General features: G+C 36.2%; 1 protein-coding gene across 1 annotated transcript in view; it reads right to left on the bottom strand.

Moving 5' to 3' along the window:
- Positions 1-18,231, bottom strand: part of NRK (Nik related kinase) — a 138,618-nt gene that overhangs the window by 45,110 nt on the left and 75,277 nt on the right. The window contains exons 6-13 of the mRNA XM_011968260.1: positions 16,092-16,202; positions 14,523-14,613; positions 11,654-11,784; positions 9,690-9,744; positions 5,011-5,089; positions 3,765-3,940; positions 2,060-2,123; positions 477-1,632 (exon numbers count right to left, since the gene is read on the bottom strand). Coding sequence (XP_011823650.1) covers positions 477-1,632; positions 2,060-2,123; positions 3,765-3,940; positions 5,011-5,089; positions 9,690-9,744; positions 11,654-11,784; positions 14,523-14,613; positions 16,092-16,202 — 1,863 coding nt within the window. The remainder of the gene's footprint in view (positions 1-476; positions 1,633-2,059; positions 2,124-3,764; positions 3,941-5,010; positions 5,090-9,689; positions 9,745-11,653; positions 11,785-14,522; positions 14,614-16,091; positions 16,203-18,231) is intronic.

Here is an 18,231-nt window from a genome sequence, read left to right as displayed (position 1 = left end):
TTTAAACATCCTGTAGTACAAAAATGAGTGTAATTCACTCAGTTAGTATAGTTCAGCATTCTATTGGAAGAAAGAATAAACTAACTTAAAGGTTAGAGTAGCAAAAGCAAATTTTGTTTTGTGCTTATTTTTGATGAGTTATCTTTGAAATTTTAAGTTATGAAAGTAATTTTTAAAGATCCAAAATAGTAATTTTAAATGTGCATTTGTTGACACTTTATTAGATAAAGAATAATAGGCAGAAAACTAATAATTAAAGCTATATTTCAGTAGAGATATTGAAAAATATTTTTCTCATATTTAGTCACAATTATCTAGAAATTTCAGGAAAATTTATTTGAAGTACAAATTATTTATCTTCTGTGGAACACAAGGAATATTTATTTCATTTGGTTTTACTGAGAAAAATCATCAGCATGAGCTATCACATTTTCTCCTCATTTTTGACTCAGAGTAAAAATATCAAAAATTCTTACTTTATCAACTTGTCTCAATTCTTCCTCATGCTGATTAAAGATATCTTCCCATCTGCGTTGGCGCCTTCGCCTCCGGGCTTCTAAATCTGAGAGTTCAAGCTCTTCAGGTCTCCGTGATGACTTTGCCCTGAACCTCTTTGGTGATAGTCTTTTTGCCAGTGCTTGCCTCAGAGTAGAAACTTTTGATTTTTTCTCCCGTGCCTGTTCTGGTTGTGAGTAAAACCTATTTGATGACAGATTTTCCATCAGGGTTTGCAACGGACCAAGTGGCTTTGAGTTATTTGAGTTTGGTGCTCGAAGCAAGTCTTTTGATAGTCCCTCTATCAGTGCTTGAACTGAGCCAATTGCCTGTGGGGGTTCTAGTGTCCAAGCCTGTGCCTGAGGTGATCTTTCAGTTTGACCCTCTACTGGAATGAGCACCTGAGTATCCAAATGTAGTGGCAACAGCACATGGTGATCCTGTGATAGCAGGGGAAGGAATATCTGGGCATTTACTCGTAATGACTCAGGTTCCTCTGCCTCAGTCTCTGCCTGTGCAGGCTCAGCAGCCTGTTCCCGTACCTCTGGCTGTTCAGGTTCCTGGTTCTGCTCCAGCTCTTGTTCAGGCACCTGGTCGTGCCTCTGCTGTTGTTCAGGGCTCTGGCCCTGCCTTTGTTGTTCAGGTACCTGATCTTGACCCTGAAATTCCTCTGGTACTTGGTCCAGATCTTGTGGTTCTGATGTCTGGGTCTGGGCCTGCTGCTTTTTGGATACCTGGGCCTGTACCTGCAAAAGCCTAGGTGCCCTAACCTGTGCCTGTAGTGGCATGAGCACCCTGGCTGCCCTCCGTAGTCGTGGAGGTGCCTTAATCTGCATTTGTAGAGGTTTAGAGGCCTTAGCCTTCACCTGAGCCTGTAGTGGCATGAACACCCGAGCTGCCCCTTGTAGTCGTTGAGGTGCCTGAGCCTGCCCCTTTAGAGGCCCAGGTGCACTGTCCAGGGCCTGCAGTGGCATGAATACCCTGGCTGCTCCCTGTAGCTGCTGAAGTGCCTGGACCTGTGGCTCTTCTCGATCAGGAAGCCACCTTGGCTGAGAGGGTTCTCCATGCAGGACTCTAAGTGGTCTGCATCTGCTGCTGGTTGGCAATCTCAGAAGCTCATGAGTGCAAGAGGGTCCTCTAAAATAAACACACAAATTATTGGCATACAATTAGAATTTTTAGTGGAATGGAGCCATTCAGGGGCATTGTTTTTACTTTAAAAGATGGACATTTTCTGCAATGAAGATATCTCTAGTAAACCTTTCCGAAATCATTCCCTTAATGTCTGAAATATTCTGCAGGTAACATTTGTATTACTAATGTATTCAATTATTAATGAAATCTGATATCTACTTGATCATTCACTTGCCAGATATTAAGGAGTCTTTGGGTAGTAATAAAGAATTCTCCTCACATTTTCACTCAATATCTCTTAAAAACAGAGATTTGTTATTTGTTGTATCAGAAAGAATTAAGTCTTTCTGAGTCAAAGGCAACAGTATGGAATCAACTGCCTTATGTGAATTGCTATCATCAAATTATATATGCAATTTGTGGAACGCACCTGAATCTTCTCATGGTGTACTGTTCCTTAATAGCTTCTTCTCTTTCAAAGATCAAAGGTATTCCTTTTTTTATGAAAGAGAAAAACATAATGCATAAACAGTCAGCAGATAAGCATGTTATCCACTTTAGTCAAGTTGTTCCCTCTGCTTCTCAGGATGTGGAGTGAATTACAAGGGCAAGAAGGTAGCCCTTCAAACGTACTTGGTTTGTGATGTAGACCATATTCTAGTTTCTAGGCCCACTTTTGCAGCACAATATAGCTAATGCATGCAGATTAATTTCTCTGAACAGAGAAAAGAAAATTTAGCAATCTGATTTCTGCAATTCTAAAGAGAAAGAAGAGAGAATGTGACAAAGGGAGAATGAGACAAGAGAAACTCTAAATAATGGTAAGCAAAACTTAAAGCTGTGGGCTCTAGATGTAAGGACTTTATGGCTTGAGACTGATATTTGGTCTTTTCAATGAGAAAGCAAATTCTTAATTCTGTGTTTTACACTAAACACATTGAAAACTTTCAGCTTCTTTCCTATCAGCTGTACTACGACTACTGAAATATAGAAGCTTACAAACAAGAGTTTTCTTCTGAATTTCCTGTATTAAAATGTTTACAGCAACTATATTTATATCTTTAGTGTAACTTCCATATACATGGAACTTTTCCTACAGGTAACATTTCGGAAATTTTGCAACTCTGGAAATTAGCAAATTACCAAGTAGATGTGTGGTTTTCCTGAACCCATTTGAAACTGGCTGGCCTCTGTAATGTTGGTTCAATAACTTCATTACCACAGGCAAATAAATTAATTCTTGCTGCTCCTTGCCTCAAAACATGATACATGTACAGATACAACAAGCCCCACTGCAGTCAATCCCACAGCTGATCTGAGGATGCCTGTTTTTACAAGTTTTCCCTTTTACATTCCATTGTTACTCTCAACTCTGCCTATGGTCCTCAAAGTCAAATGTGGAATATGTAACATAACATATAAAGTTAGAACTTCCCAGGGGCTTCTTCTGGACTTGGTGAAAATCCATTCAGGCACTTTTGTTTTTATTTAGTTTTTTTGAGGCAGCATCTTGTTCTGTCACCCGGGTTGGAGTGCAGTGGCACAATCTTGGCTCACTGCAAATCCTGCCATTTTTAACAGAAGTTCACTTTTATTAATAGACAGAAGTGTATGTTTATTTGTATAAATTAGTTCCTTTAATTATATTTTATATTTGGATTTAGTACATAAAACAAGCTTTATATGGTGCACAAATACTACTTCAAAATTAGCAGTCAATAAATGGTTAATTACAAATCCATTTATCTCTTGTAGAGTCAAAATGCCAGCTGAAAAAAACAGTAAGATATACATTTTTACCTTTTATCTTTTATTTATTTTATTTAGTTACTTAAAATTGGCATATCACAAAATTTTATTGGATGCTTTCAAGGTCTTCGTAAATATGAACATTTGCCAGGTGAAACTGGCAAGAATTAGTAACTACACACACAGACACACACACACATACACACACACGCATGTAAGAGATAATCAAATAAGAGCACATGGCATATTAATGGAAAAACTAAATATTGAAGGCCTCAGAAGTTTTACTTTCAATCTAATTCTTAAACAAATATTTTTTCCTGGAAACAATACATGAATAAACTCTGAATATTCATTTCAGTAAAATAAAACTTCACAGATTCTACCTTTTTTCTGTCTTTTTTTAATGATTCCAGTAAGATGCCTCGTTAATGACTCAACAACATGTCGTTCATTTTTTATTTCCTGAACAAATGGGTGATGAAGCATGTTTGCAGAAGTAGGACGAAACAGGAAATTTTTTATCGTACACTTTTCCATGAAATTGTGGAACTTACGGGACCTAAAAAATGAGTCAAAGAGAGAAAAAATGTGTTCTCAGGCCTGCCAGACCTCTTCCCACCACTACCCACATGCCTCTCTGAAAATCCTATTTGGAGAGAGTTGCCTTTAGGTATTATTGTCTTTTCAATTGCCAAATATCCTGCAGTTTAGCAACATACATTATAAAGTGAGGCCATTTAGACCTCAGAAAAAGAAGCAAGAGTAGTCAATAGCATATTCCATCTAAATTACAGTAGAAATTTCAATGAGTTAACTGTATGTACTTAGTAAAAACTCAAGTGCAGATATGATGATTAAATAGTTAATGTGATATATGAGTCTGCAAGACTAGATTGATTGGCCCACAGCAGTCATACTCTGTATTTTTCATTTGACTATACGCAGTTTTAACTACAGAGGAATGAATATAATGATGTAAAAAGAGGGTGCTAAAAGCACCAGGACTAACTAATCTTGTAAAATGACCCATGAAAATAGATGTGGCCATAAAAATTGAATCCATGGAAAGGGTTAAATTGAATTTCAATGCAGAATGTTAGCAATCAAATCATAGTCACCACTTCTACCAGGGAAAGCAATAAAAACTAACAATAAACAAAAGTTTCAGGTACAAGATCAACAAGCTTCAGAGAGAAGGATGCCCAAGTTTAGCTGGCACGTAAGTGCCCTGGGAGAACAAGTCTTCTGCTCTAGGTCTGTGTGTGTTTAGTTTAAAGGACTAATCAACAGGGCTGCATATAACTGACTGCCTATATAAGCATCACAAGAAACTTCACAAATAGTTGCCATCAGTTCATCCCATTACTGGGGAAACAACTGAACATGCCCATTAACGGCAGTACAGTAATATCATCAGAAAATACTATAGAGGATATTACTTATTTAGAGTTGGCTAGCTACCTCTTAATGAAAACTGGTCATTTAGACCTCCCGGTTAAGATATTAGATTTTAGGAAATATTGTTCAACAAGGATGGTGGAGCAGGACTGACCAAATGAATTAAAACTTTTTTGCTAACATAAAAATGTCAAGTCAATGTAATTAGGAGATCAAGACATTCATCTTTACCATCCGCTGGATTTGACTGTGGGAGCAGATTCACGCAAAATAACGAAGAGAGCTTCCAAGGGTTGAAGGTTACACAGAGCTGCAAAGGGAAATAGATAAATTTAGAAAGAATGAGAAGGGTAACTAAAGAATGCACTCCTCATTCCAGAGGGCATTCTCAGTGATCTTTCACATATTATGTTGAGTAAACACTAAGGGACAAATAGATACAAAAGAATGTATTTCAAAAGAGAAAAACTTGTTTTAACGCAATGTTGCAATATATAAGATTCTCAAGTTTCACTATCATCAAGTAAGATAAACTAAGAGTAAACTAGACAAAATATTTGAAATGTATAGTTGATAATTTACATCTAGAAAAGTTAACTGAAAGTGAAACAAGCACACCTCTATGTTTTTGTATTGCAGGTATTTAGTTATAAAATTGGAATATGCAATTATAGACTGAAAAATTAAACCAAACTACTAGCTTAGTACAATAATATATAAAGAAAAATGATTTAGTAGTCTAGAAAGCTTAGAAGAATCTGTTTTGGAAGCTGAGAGTTCTAGAAAAAAAAATAGGTATAGTGCAACTGTTAAGAATACACCCCCTAGAGTAAGACCATCTGGGTTCAAACCTAGCTCTACCTTTGTGACTTTGGGCAAATTACTTAACCTATCTGTATCTTGGTTTCTTCATCTGAAAAACAGGAAATGTAGCAAGAGGAATTCCTTCAAAGAATTGTCATGAGGATTAATTAGCAACTTACAAGTAGAAGTGTCTTTACCTCATAAACATATACACCTACTATGGATGCACAAAAATTTTTTAAATAATATTTTTTAAATCCCCCTCAAAAGTATCTGACATGTAGTAGATGCTAAATAAATATCAGCTATTGATATTATAACAAAGATGTTGACTCTATGGCACTCTGAGACTGTGCCAAATTACTGGACTTTCATTCTCTGTTTCATACACACAGGCATAAAAATAAAAACCTATTCCAATACGTGCTATATAAATTAATTACTTCAATGGTTTGAGAATTTTGGTTTTTCCTGTAAGTGTTTAAATATGCCTCACTTTACTTATTTCCTCTTGCGTTTTGATTAAAGAAAGTTGGCAGCGCAAAAAATCCCCAGTAGAGAACCATAGTGTCAATTTCATCTAACATTACAAGTGTGTCATTCTTGTGAGGATAATTTGATATTAATGACTCTTGATAGAGCCATCCTTTCTCTCCCAAAACGCATCCTCAGAAAAACCTAAAGTGACAAACTGATCTTTCATAGTAGTAGACAAAAACTCCACAGAGTGATTTTATTAGGGCTATACAAAGGCAGTTGTTAAAAGGCCAAGCTTTGTTTTCAATTACATGGGTATAAATTAATAGAAGGTGCATTTTTATAATTGAGGCAGAATTAGCTCCAAGCACAAAATATCAGGATCATATTTAACCCTTTTTATTCTTTTACTATGTCCAATCAGTCTCCAGGTTCTCTCCTTTAAACTTATTGTAAGTGAGTTTGTACAATATTAAACAGTTGTCATTTATTAACATCTGAGCAACAGTCAGTCCACTGACAACATCTTCAGGGGTCAAGTGCTAGGACACAGAATAGGTAAGTTTTCTTTAACAGAAAGGAAAAGTTCACAAAGGAATGGAGCATAGGGTGGGTACAACAGCAGCTGTTTATGGTTTCCTATATAGTCTAATTTCAGTAATGTCAGTAACTGTCCCCTCCAACCCATATCTCATAACACTACCTAAATGTTCATCATTAGAGGTTCATTCCTTTGAAACAGCAAGCCTCTCTTAAAAATCACATTCTCTCTTGAAGGGTCGGACACATATTAAACTGGGCTTAGTTTGAATTAGGTTAAATAACGTGGTTTATTCTTAACACACGTTGAGATCTGAGGCAATCTTCTGAATACTGAAGGAATAGGCCTCTTGATGGGACAGGGGTAGATTTGAGCCACAATGCACTCAGGTAAAGATAGATATGGGGTATGAGAGAGCGACACTACAAGGAATAGAAGTAGGACTATAAAGAAGCAACATTGAGGATATTTAAAATGATCTACAATATCAAGGATAATGTAAAATAGGGGAAAATATGGTCCAGGTTAAGGCAAGTTGACTACTGTACAGCTTTACCAAGAAAGGGGTGTCAGAATTAACTGCTGATCCTATCCCGCTTCTCCTCCAGGCACAGATTATCTTTTCTATAAAAGGTAGAGACTAAAAACTACATCTATTCAAAATTAGGCTTTGATACTCTGATGTTTGGATGATTATTATAAAAGTTTTGGCCTCGGTTTAAAGGTCCCCATATTGTTTGAATTCCTACCCAGAACCTAGGGACTGAAGGGGTTCCTGGTTTACAAGTGTCCAGTTCTCTCTTTCTCGAGCCACTACAACAGTGGTCCCCAAACTTTTTGGCACCAGGGACTAGTTTTGTGGAGGACAATTTTTCCATGGACCTGGGGGTAGGGGGGTGGTTTTGGGATGAAACTGTTCCACCTCAGAACAGCAGGCATGAGTTGGATTCTCATAAGAAATGCACCACCTAGATCCCTTGCGTGCTCAATTCACAATAGGGTTCCCAGTCCTAGAATAATCTAATGCTGTTGCTGATCTGACAGGAGGCAGAGCTCAGGTGGTAACGCTTGCTCACTTGCTCGCAGCTCACCTCCCGCTGTGTGGCCCAGAGGTTGGGGACCCATGCCCTATGGCATCCTGTCAGGGAGAAGTTATTCTTTCTTTCTCTTTACTTCTCTGGAAAAGACTCACCAAAAGAAGACCAAAGGAAGAGAATTTTGTTACCTAGAACTCAGAGGATGTTATCAGATAATTGGTACTTTGGAAGGCCATCCCTTATGATGGCCTTTCCATGAAAAAAATAATTATAATCTGGAGGATTTCTGCAGTTAAACTGATGACAATTATTTCCACACAAAATTAATATTCCAGGCAATAAAGGACACCGATAAAAGAGAAATGTTTTAGTAGGGAGGCTATTTAGGGCTGCTCTCGACCAAAGTTGTACTATTCCAATTACTGATCCAGGCAGGCCAGCCCTATTTTCTCTCTTTGTGAGTTCCACATCTCCTGGCCTTCACTTATCTTTTGTAAGAAGCTTGCCATTTGTGTAATCTGTGCAAAACTCCTTCTCTGCACTCCTGTGAGTTTGCTCACCAATACTTTTTCCCATAACTTAATATTTCGGAATAAAAAAATTTAAAACAAACAAAGGTGACCCAGGAAGTACAAACTGCAAAACATAGAAAGTTGGTTTTCCGAAAAGGCATGGTGAGCATTCAGAAACAATGGAAAAAAGATGCTACTCAATGCAAGCATGTATCCTAACCAAATCCATGCATCATCAATACTAATATGAAATATTAGTTGCTGCTGCTCAATTTAACATAATCTAAGTAGGTTTCCAAAACAGAAATAATCAGGAGATGATGAGGAATAATCCACATCCCCTCAGTATCGTTTCAATTTTATGTGTGTGTCATATGTAATCTTATTACATTTTAACATTTTCCATTATTAATTTTTTATTCACCCAACTTAGGTACTTTGCTGATTTGGGGGCACTATAATACAGGCAGAAGTAACATGATATCCACAGGTGTCCTAGCTTTATCCCAGCCCCTCTTTGATATTCCAAGGGATATCAGGAATTTTCAACAATTATGTTACCGTTATTTCTATTTCTTGAAATTCCTCTCATTGGCCTTGAAACAAAATGCTAAGATCGTTCAAGCTCATAAAGCTTGATGAGTGGACATTTTGCAGATAGAGCATACAAGAACATGTGAACCTATAGAATCTGCTTTGGAGAGGGGAAAGCAAAGCAACCCTTCCCATACCCCAGAAGGTATTACTTTACACTTCTCATCCAACAATACCAGAGATGCACTGTCATTTATACTTTTAGATTTCAGGTACTAAGGACAGCAAATATGCTGTGCTCTGGAGTCACACATTAGATGGTTAATCAATCACTTACACCCAAGTTTACATTCCGTTTTTACTTTCCTATCAGAAAGCAGTGCCTTGAGAGAACAGGATGCTAACAGGTCATTTAAATAATGGGGAGGTAGAGAAAACAAGATGAAATGGGCACTGAGGCAGCTGAAAGGAGTAAAGAGGGCACCAAAGGTAAGCTGACTTGACTCCAAAGGAAAAAAAAAACAGGCTTACTTCCTGATATTGCTGAAGATTAGCTCAATTTCAATGAAATGCTGGAGAATTTTCTCAACTATCACAGCCTGAGGCAGTAGCAGTGTGTGACTGTAAATGTTCTGGAATCTAAATATTCCACCAGGAAATATAGACTGGAATGCCAACCAGAATCCTTACTCTGGTTGCCTAGGATTGTCAGGACCAAATACTACTGAGACTAAACTGAAACAACACTCAATCTAAAATAAGATATCATAAGAAAGAAAAGCACAAGCTGATTTATATACCCACATCTAGCTATCCTGAAGAAAGCATTTGGTAATCACTGAAAAGGCCACCATTGGTAGTTTGGCACATAGTATGACACCTGTGTGGCCAGTGAAAACTGAGTGGTACAAGTGACAATCTCATCTTCTTCCACAGAGAGAGATTTGTACGATTTGTACAGTACATTTCCCTAATCTTTAATAAATATCAAACATTTTTACTCACGAGGGGCTCCTTCAGCCATTTCAATGGCAGTAATTCCCACAGACCACACATCACTCTGCGAAGAAAAAGATGACAAAAAAGTCACTTAAAAATAGGAAATTTGTAGTATTTAGAATGTCAAAACAGTGTTTAGCTGGGGATGTGGATGTCAATGCCAGAGCCCTTTTATGGGTTTCCTATAATGAAGCTTCATTACAGAGTGACATTATAGGAAGACATAATCTGAGCTTGTGATCAGCCAGTACCTCACTGCACAACAGGTTGATAGGGAATGGGGTTAAGCGCAAGGAAAGTTCATCTTGGATGCATTGCTATTATTGTTTTACCTGAAATACCAAAATAAACTTGTCATAAAGACATTTTATTACATAGACCCACAAGTTGTATCATCTTGGGCAAATGTTTTAACTCCCTGTGCCTTAATTCTACTTTATGTAAAATGGTGATAATAATAGCATACACTTACATAGGACTGATATGTGTGTGTGTGTGTGTGTGTGTGTGTGTGTGTGCATGTGTGTGTGTGCTTCAGCAGTTCCTGGAATATACTAAACTAAGGCTAGAATTATAATGAGACTAGAAAATTATCTTCAGTACCAACTATTTAGTATTTTTTTTCTTCAGATTGTGGAAAGGGCACAGGGCTAGAGATACACTGGCTGGCTAAATGACTCCTAAACAGGTTTTCTGAATTCTTTTTTTTTTTTTTCCTTGAGACAGAGTCTCACTCTGTCACCCAGGCTGGAGTGCGGTGGCGCAATCTCGGCTCACTGCAACCTCTGCCTCCTGGGTTCAAGCGATTCTCCTGCCTCAGCCTCCAGTAGCTGGGATTACAGGTGCCTGCCACCACACCTGGCTAATTTTTTTGTATTTTTGGTAGAGACAGGGTTTCGCCATATTGGTCAGGTTGGTCTCGAACTCCTGACCTCAGGTGATCTGCGGCCTTGGGGGTTAGCTGGATTTTTAGAACCCTAGTTTATAGATTTCTTAGCTTCAGTTGTGATAGTCTATGCTTAAGATTTCTTTCAGTTACATGGTGCTAAAAACTAAAAATAAATAATGAATACAGGTGAAAGTCCTTGGAAGACTGCAAAAAGTATGCAAATATAAAGCATTATTTTTATAAAAAGCCACTTGAAGAACATGCTTCCATAATCTTCATAGCTCCTAACAGCACTGAACATAATAGACTCTCAGTAAATAATTATTTTGCAGATCATGTAGAGGGCACTTAAGGAAAGGGAAAAGAGATGAATCTTAATCAACTTCAAGTATTGAGTCCTAGGTTCCACTCAGGGAGACCACAGTGAATTGTTTGGATGACTTACGTGGAGAGTGAGTGAGGTTTTTCCAGTCTATAGCAAATGGAGAATTTTCTTTCCACATCAACCTTTTGAAATGTGTACATGGATATACGTATGTTGTTCAAATTGCAGTTTCAGTGGAAATTTTAATCAATAGCATGAATTGTTACTTAGTTTGTCTATTCCACTGATTTTCTGTGGTTTTGGAGGTGAAATATGCCAAGGATTTTCTCCATTACTCTGAGTAATCAAATTATTTTTTGTCTTTTCTGGAGCTAAGTTACTGTGGAGGTTAATAATTGGCTTTACATTTATTCATTTTTAAGTTTACAATGCCCTTTGTCCCTGGAAGTTAAATTTTTATATGCATATAAATCCACATTATATAATATTTTTACCAATAAGTGACAAGCAACATAAACTACACATTCTGCCTCAAATTCAGGTAACTCTCAGTGGTATACTTTGTCCACATTCTTAGAAAATATTATTTTATGAATATAATCAAACCACTTACTGAAATAAAGGCTTGTATTTCCTACTAGCATTTAACGTAAAAGGAGGAGCTGCTTGCTTTTTATTTTTTGTTTTATCATTAAAAATAAATGTTAATCAAAAATCCCTTCCAAATTGTAATTTCCACTGAATTCTCACACTCACTCTGTAATCATAGGAGCGTCTTGGGTCCTCATCACAGTCAATCACCTCAGGTGCCATCCAGTATGGTGTCCCAATGAAGCTATTCCTCCTTCCATTAGTTCTGCTCACCTGGGCACTCACTCCAAAATCAACTGCCAAAAATCATTATATGTCAAAATAATCAATCAGGAAGAAAAAGTTTAATAAGTTATTGCTTTAACTTGGAAAGCTGATACAAAAGCCACAATGAATAACAGATTTTCATTCCAGCCTAGCAAACTTTACCATGAAGTCTACTCCAGGAATATTGGAAAATAAGCTTTTGCTGCTATTTATTTTGGAATGAGACTCAGCAGTGCTATTATAAATCTACAGTAGGTTTGGCTGAATGTTTACCATGAATATTAAAAATAATGTTCTGTCAGGACACTCTGAACCTCCAAAATGATAACATATGTAGTGTTTGGACCTGGAACCAAGCTGAAGGAAGACCAGAACCATAAGTAAGATCAAAGAAATCTAAAACCTATTAGCACTTTATCAGGAAGCCTCACATATCATATGAGAAGGCTCTATCACACTGATAAAGAAAAATGAGTTTTCTGCTAGAATTTAGTTTAAATTCCTACATAGATCTTTTGAATCAGATGCAGGTATTTACTGTGGTATCTATATCTCAGCTTAGATTATAAAAGTTCAGTCTTCATCTGTGGGATACATTATAAGAAAATATTTGGTATGGTATCCTCAGAAACAGAAAAAAAGGCTAAAGTAGGCTGGGGTTATTTATTCCAGAAAAAATAAAACACGGATAAAAAATGAAGTAGATTTTCTAATTTAGAATGGTTTCCAGGAATCCAGAGGATGGCGAACAAAACTGACTGAAAAGAAGCTTCAGGAATTTAGGGGAAGAGAAGAAAAAGGAAAAAGAAAAACCTAAGCGTTTAAGGCAGTTTTAAAGGATCTAACAAGAACGACAACAACAAAAAAATGTCCACAATATTTGTGAAGATCACCATTGGGTGTTGTACCATGTTTTTATCTAGATTTTTTAAAGAAACAGGTTTAATAATAGCCCAGCATTCTCACTATCCCTGTGAACTGGCATTAGGGGCCAAGAATTACCTAGGAAGGCCATAAGTTGGTATAAGGCATATATCCAGAAGAGAAAATGAAAGGAGAAAAGACTAGAAGACTGATTAATAGAAGAAAAGAAAAAAGAGCAAGAGAAAGAGAAATGAAAGCCAAGAAGAGACGAAACCTCAACAACGGCATAATTTAAAGTTTTCTTTCATGACCTTACAGGCTGGAATATGAAGATTATTGAGCAATTGCAACTGCAATAGAATCATTTTTCCATCTCTTTTCCTTCTATCACTTCCTTTGGCTGTCATTAGGTTTGCTTTCTGCAACTTTCTTCTTCTACTACGTTGTTTAAAAACAACTATAATCTTAAAAATTTAAAACAAATTGTACAAGAATTAAGTGTAAAAGATGTGTGATTAAATTTTATAATGTGTTACTTAAAAATAGTGATAATCTGAGAAATCTAGAATAAATTGTACACAGACTACATGTAAAGTAAATCTGATTAAACTCTAATCCAGCAGTGGAAGGTCTCTCCTCCAGAGGAAAGTACATGAACTTTAGTGCATGGACATTGTGACAGATATTTCAGTGGCTTTTCATTTACGTACAATTTCTCTTTTGTGTTGTAAATGTTTGCGTTGGCCAGCAACTTGACACAAGTATATGAGAGTGTTGCTCTGTATGTGAACACAGTGTTTAGCTTTGTGATGAACTATCTATTCTGAGTATTTAAATGTGAAATATGTATGCCTTTCATGTATTTTTTACATTTTTATTTACTGCACCTGGCCTCTCCTTGTGATTTTAAAATTGTGTTTCTAGCTTTATAGCTTTTAGGCAGACGCAAAATAAATCATACACTGTCTTGAAACTACTTTCACTTATTCCAAGAGTAAACAATTACTACCTCATGCTTCTTCCAATGTTCCTAATGAATGAACAAAATCTCTACTATTGTTCTATCTGTTTAGCAAGAAAATGGGAAACATCTTAAGGTCATGTTCAGACACATGTTTACAAACTGTTGAAAAATAATGCAAGTGACTTATTTTCTATATCAATGGGGTTATCTGCCACTACAATGTACTGACATAATTTTTATGGCATTATTCTAATAACTACTGATATTTATTTTACACATTAAAGGGTACAATATATTGTTCCTTATGTGCTTAAGGACAAGAAAATGAGAAAATATGTGTGGTTATTTTCAAATAAATTATATAACTCTGAACTCTGGCATAGAAAGCTAGGTACTTCCAGTCTTTTGATTTATAATTCTGAACTTGACTTGCATATTATTGGAGCATCAATTCTGATCAATATCATTTCTTTACATATCTGAAAAAATCCAAATAAGCAATTCATCCTTACATAATTTAAAAGTTCTTTGATATTCTTGAGAAAATATGAGTCTGTCATGTAAAACAATTTTTTTTAAAATCCTTGCCCATGGCATCGAAATTTGTACATGGTAAATACTCAATTCAATTGTTGAAATAAATATAATAGCTCTTTCTAATAGAGGGTAAAGCGATGACCAAAAAGTAAATCCCCATTACAATTCAAAAGTTGTTTTATCCACATGATTTCAAAGAAGCAGGTAGGTGCATCTTCTTTCTTTTGCCCCGCCTCCTCTCCCAAACAAATTTTCAAATTTTGACTGGTTTTGCAGGCAGGGAAAATCCAGCTCAAATAAGTAGAGGATATCGACAGGGACATGATAGAAAACATAGTTATCTTAAAGGAGCTTTCTCCAATAAGATGCTTTGGACTTAAAATACTATAAGAATAAACTTACCCAGTTTTACTTCAGCATTATGAGTCAGCAGCACATTCTGACCTTTGATGTCCCGGTGAATTACTCGGTGTGCGTGAAGGTGAGCTAAGCCCTGTATATATTTTTTAAAAAGCCACATCAGTATATATTTCTTTCTTTCTTTCTTTCTGGTACAGTTCTTAGTATTTTTGGAAAAACTTTTGATAAGAGAAACAGCTTAATTTTGATGTTTCAGACACAATTCTTTCTTTAGGCTGGAATCACTACAACCCGTTCCCAGAAATATGACTTTTGGCTATAAGGAAAGGAAAATAAATCAGGACACCCATGAGAAAAAAGAGTACCCAAAGTAATGTTTGTATACATTGGGCCACTTCACCTTCCTTTCTAGCCTCCGTATTTCCAACTAACCATAAGAGTAAAGACCTGGACATCTTGAATATCATAGCTCAGCCATTGTTTTGCTCTATTTCTTATCCAACCATTTGTTTAGTCCAAAATATTTTCTAGTCAGCCTTGTAGACTGAGAATTTAGGGGAATGTGGAAATTCATTTTACAGCATTTGTAATCTGTGTTGGCTTCACACTTTGGTTCTAGCCCATTCACCACTAAAATTTACCCGTGACCTGGCTAACCCATCACGTGGTATGCAATGTTAAGCTGTAGTGAGATTGCCTCAGACACTAACTGGAGATTCATAATAAAGTAACAATAAAACTGCTAACATTTATTGAGCCCTTATTCTTTGCCAAGGATTATACTAAGTGCTTTACATGGACTAAATTACTAATTCCTCTCAGAAACCCTTTGAGAAAGGTGTTAATATCACCCTTATAATATAGATGAGGAAAATGAACCTTGGAAAAATTAAGTAACTGATTCCAAGTGATAAAATTTATCCATAGTAAACTAAATGTAAACTCAGTCCAGAGTTTGAACTCTCAACCATTTACACTGTCATCACAAGTGAATCCAACCAAAATGACAGGTAGGACATTCTAACACTGTATGAGTAGTACTGTTCAATTCTGTTAATATCCTTCTTGGATGACCCTAAGAACTTAAGCCACAAAAGATGGGATTTGGTAGATCAAGAAGATTGTTGCTCTCATCCAATTGGGTGTGGAAAATAAATAAATTTAAAATGGGGGCAGTAATCAAAGAAAATGTTTGTCTGCCAAAAGGCTACAGATGATTTGAGGCCATTCCATAAAATACTGACTTCTTCTGACTCACCTTCATCTTAATCTATGATGCTTGTGCTATGTTTTTGTTTAAAGAACTGTAAAATAATAACAACATAATAAATAATCCAAGTGGTCATTTCCACGATCCACTGAACACAGTAATCTTAATCTGACAGTAGTATTAAAGGCCATGATTTCAAAGAAGCTCGTTACCTAGCTTATTTAAAGGTGTCAGCTGCAAATCGGCTTTCTCAAAAGCTTTTTGGCTTTTTCAGATATCCTGATGCACAGGTTATGTTTAGAATACCTAAACTATCTGATGTGAGCAGGTATAAGGTGCATTGTATATATTACTCCCAGGTTCTTAAAAGATCAGAAGAGAATAACTATATGAAGACTCACCTGAAGGATTTCTCGGCAGATATAAGCAATCCAATCTTCTTTTAAACTCTGATTTCTGGTCATTCTCACTACATCAGTGACCGAACCTGCTGCACATAACTCCATCACCATCTGCAGGAAAGCCAGCAAAGTATAAAAAATTAGTGTTCAATTTTCTGAAACTATCTGGAGAGTTTTAGTCCATATGGTTTGTATCTATATGTAATGTTTAGAGATTAAGGCACTGCAAGTACTGCTTCAATTGTCTGGCGGAAGACTCCAAAGGCTAGCGAAATTAGAGAGAGTTGGATTAAAACCAAAGATTTGTGGAGGGAGAGAAGCCAGGTATTTCACCAGAGATATTTAACTGGGAGTTGGGGTTTGAGCTATGTCTTGAAGGATAGGTGGTGTTTGGATATGCTCAAAAGGAAGAACATTCAGTTTATGGAAAACTAAATAAACACATGCTTTTAGAAAGAAGTTTATGCAAGGAACAAACCTAAGTGATGAGTGGAATGGGAAGGAAAGGATGGTCAAGGAAACAGTTTAATTGGGGGTGATGAAGCAAAATATGGAGGGTCTCAAAAGAGTTTACATTTCAACATTAACGCTAGGTTTGGTTTTTGTTGTTTTGTTTTTATTTTCAAATTCCAAACTATTTTCCCCAAGATACTGGCAAGCTACAACTCCAAGGGAGAATTTGTCGATTGCATTCCTGTGGGATAATTTCATCCAAATGGGATTACTACTAAGGAAAACCTATTTTAAAACTGGTATCTTTGATAATATTTCATTCAGATTTTATTGTATTAATAAACTCAGTTTCTCAGAAAGTTTATTTTTGACACAAATAAATTGAGGGCCCAACTAGTAAATTTTCTTCCAGGTAATATGAGTTAACTAGAGGAAAGAGCGATGTACAAGAGCATGTAACTATTATAATTATCCTAGCAATATTTTCTTTGAGTACAGGTTTACGTATTACTGCCCACGTCAAAAACACTTTATCAAAAGAGCAAAATATGTCTTTTTTTAAACTTCATGCAAATTAATTATCACCATAGATGAATGGAAGCAAAAGGATAAACTCAAAATCATGACTATCCAAAAAGTCTACCTTACTTCCTGTGGAATATTAAGATCTTCTTTTCAGAAAACTACTCCTCTAATTTACAGTTATTCACCATTGATATTATTGCATGTCTTTCACCTAAGTACACTTTCACCAAAAAGAAGAGGCAGCCAAACAAAATGAAAACAGATGAGCCACAAAAAGTTGATTTTCATGTGGAGAATTAAGCATTGACTATATTGAATGGGCACAACATGTACACTGTGGTAACTCCTCATTTGGAAACATGACAAACCAGAATTAAAGCCATTCAACTAACATAAACCCTGGAAGATCTTGCTTATGTGAGTCAGAAGAGTTCAACTATACAAGGAATGTAAGACATTCTCAGTAATTCTCCTAACTTTGTAAGCATGGGGCCTGGTACATACACTTCTTCATTAATGGTCATTATTAAGCTACTTACTTACTTCCTATTTGTTTTTCTGATTCATATAGGCAAAAATTTGTGAAGTGTCCCATGAAAATTCTTATCTTCACAAATAATTTATACATTAAATGTTTATTCATCCTTCAGATCTCAGTTCAAGCTTTTATTCCTCAAGGAAGATTTTCTCATTTCCCAGCTTAATTAAAGTTTGCTATTCACCCACAGACAGCCATGATATTTCTCTTCTGACCAATTATACATTTATACGTGAGATTATTTGATTGACGCTGGTCTTTGCAAATACATTGTAAGCACCAATGGGTCAGGAGCATGTCTATTCAGCTTACCGTTTTATTCTCAGCATCTAGCACAATATCTGACAGATAGTTTTCAATTGATATATGTTGAATGCCTGAATGAATTGAGTACTAATACATATCCAATAAGGAGACTGCAAAATTTCTCACATTCTGCTATACTATCAAGAGGAAAAAAACTTGTAAGTGAAAATATATAAAAAAGACAAATAGTGTATGCCAAAAAAATTCCTCAGTAACTAAACTATACAGCCATATTTACTAAAATCTCGACTGGAATTATCAGAGAATAGAGGATGCATCTTAACTGGACATTTGAGAGAAAACAGGGTTAAGCTGAAG

The sequence above is a fragment of the Mandrillus leucophaeus genome, unplaced genomic scaffold (genome assembly GCF_000951045.1).
Source record: "Mandrillus leucophaeus isolate KB7577 unplaced genomic scaffold, Mleu.le_1.0 Scaffold834, whole genome shotgun sequence".
NCBI classification, from domain to species: Eukaryota; Metazoa; Chordata; class Mammalia; order Primates; family Cercopithecidae; genus Mandrillus; species Mandrillus leucophaeus.
The sequence above is the reverse complement of the archived record's forward strand: the minus strand, read 5'-3'. Positions and strand labels throughout refer to the sequence as shown.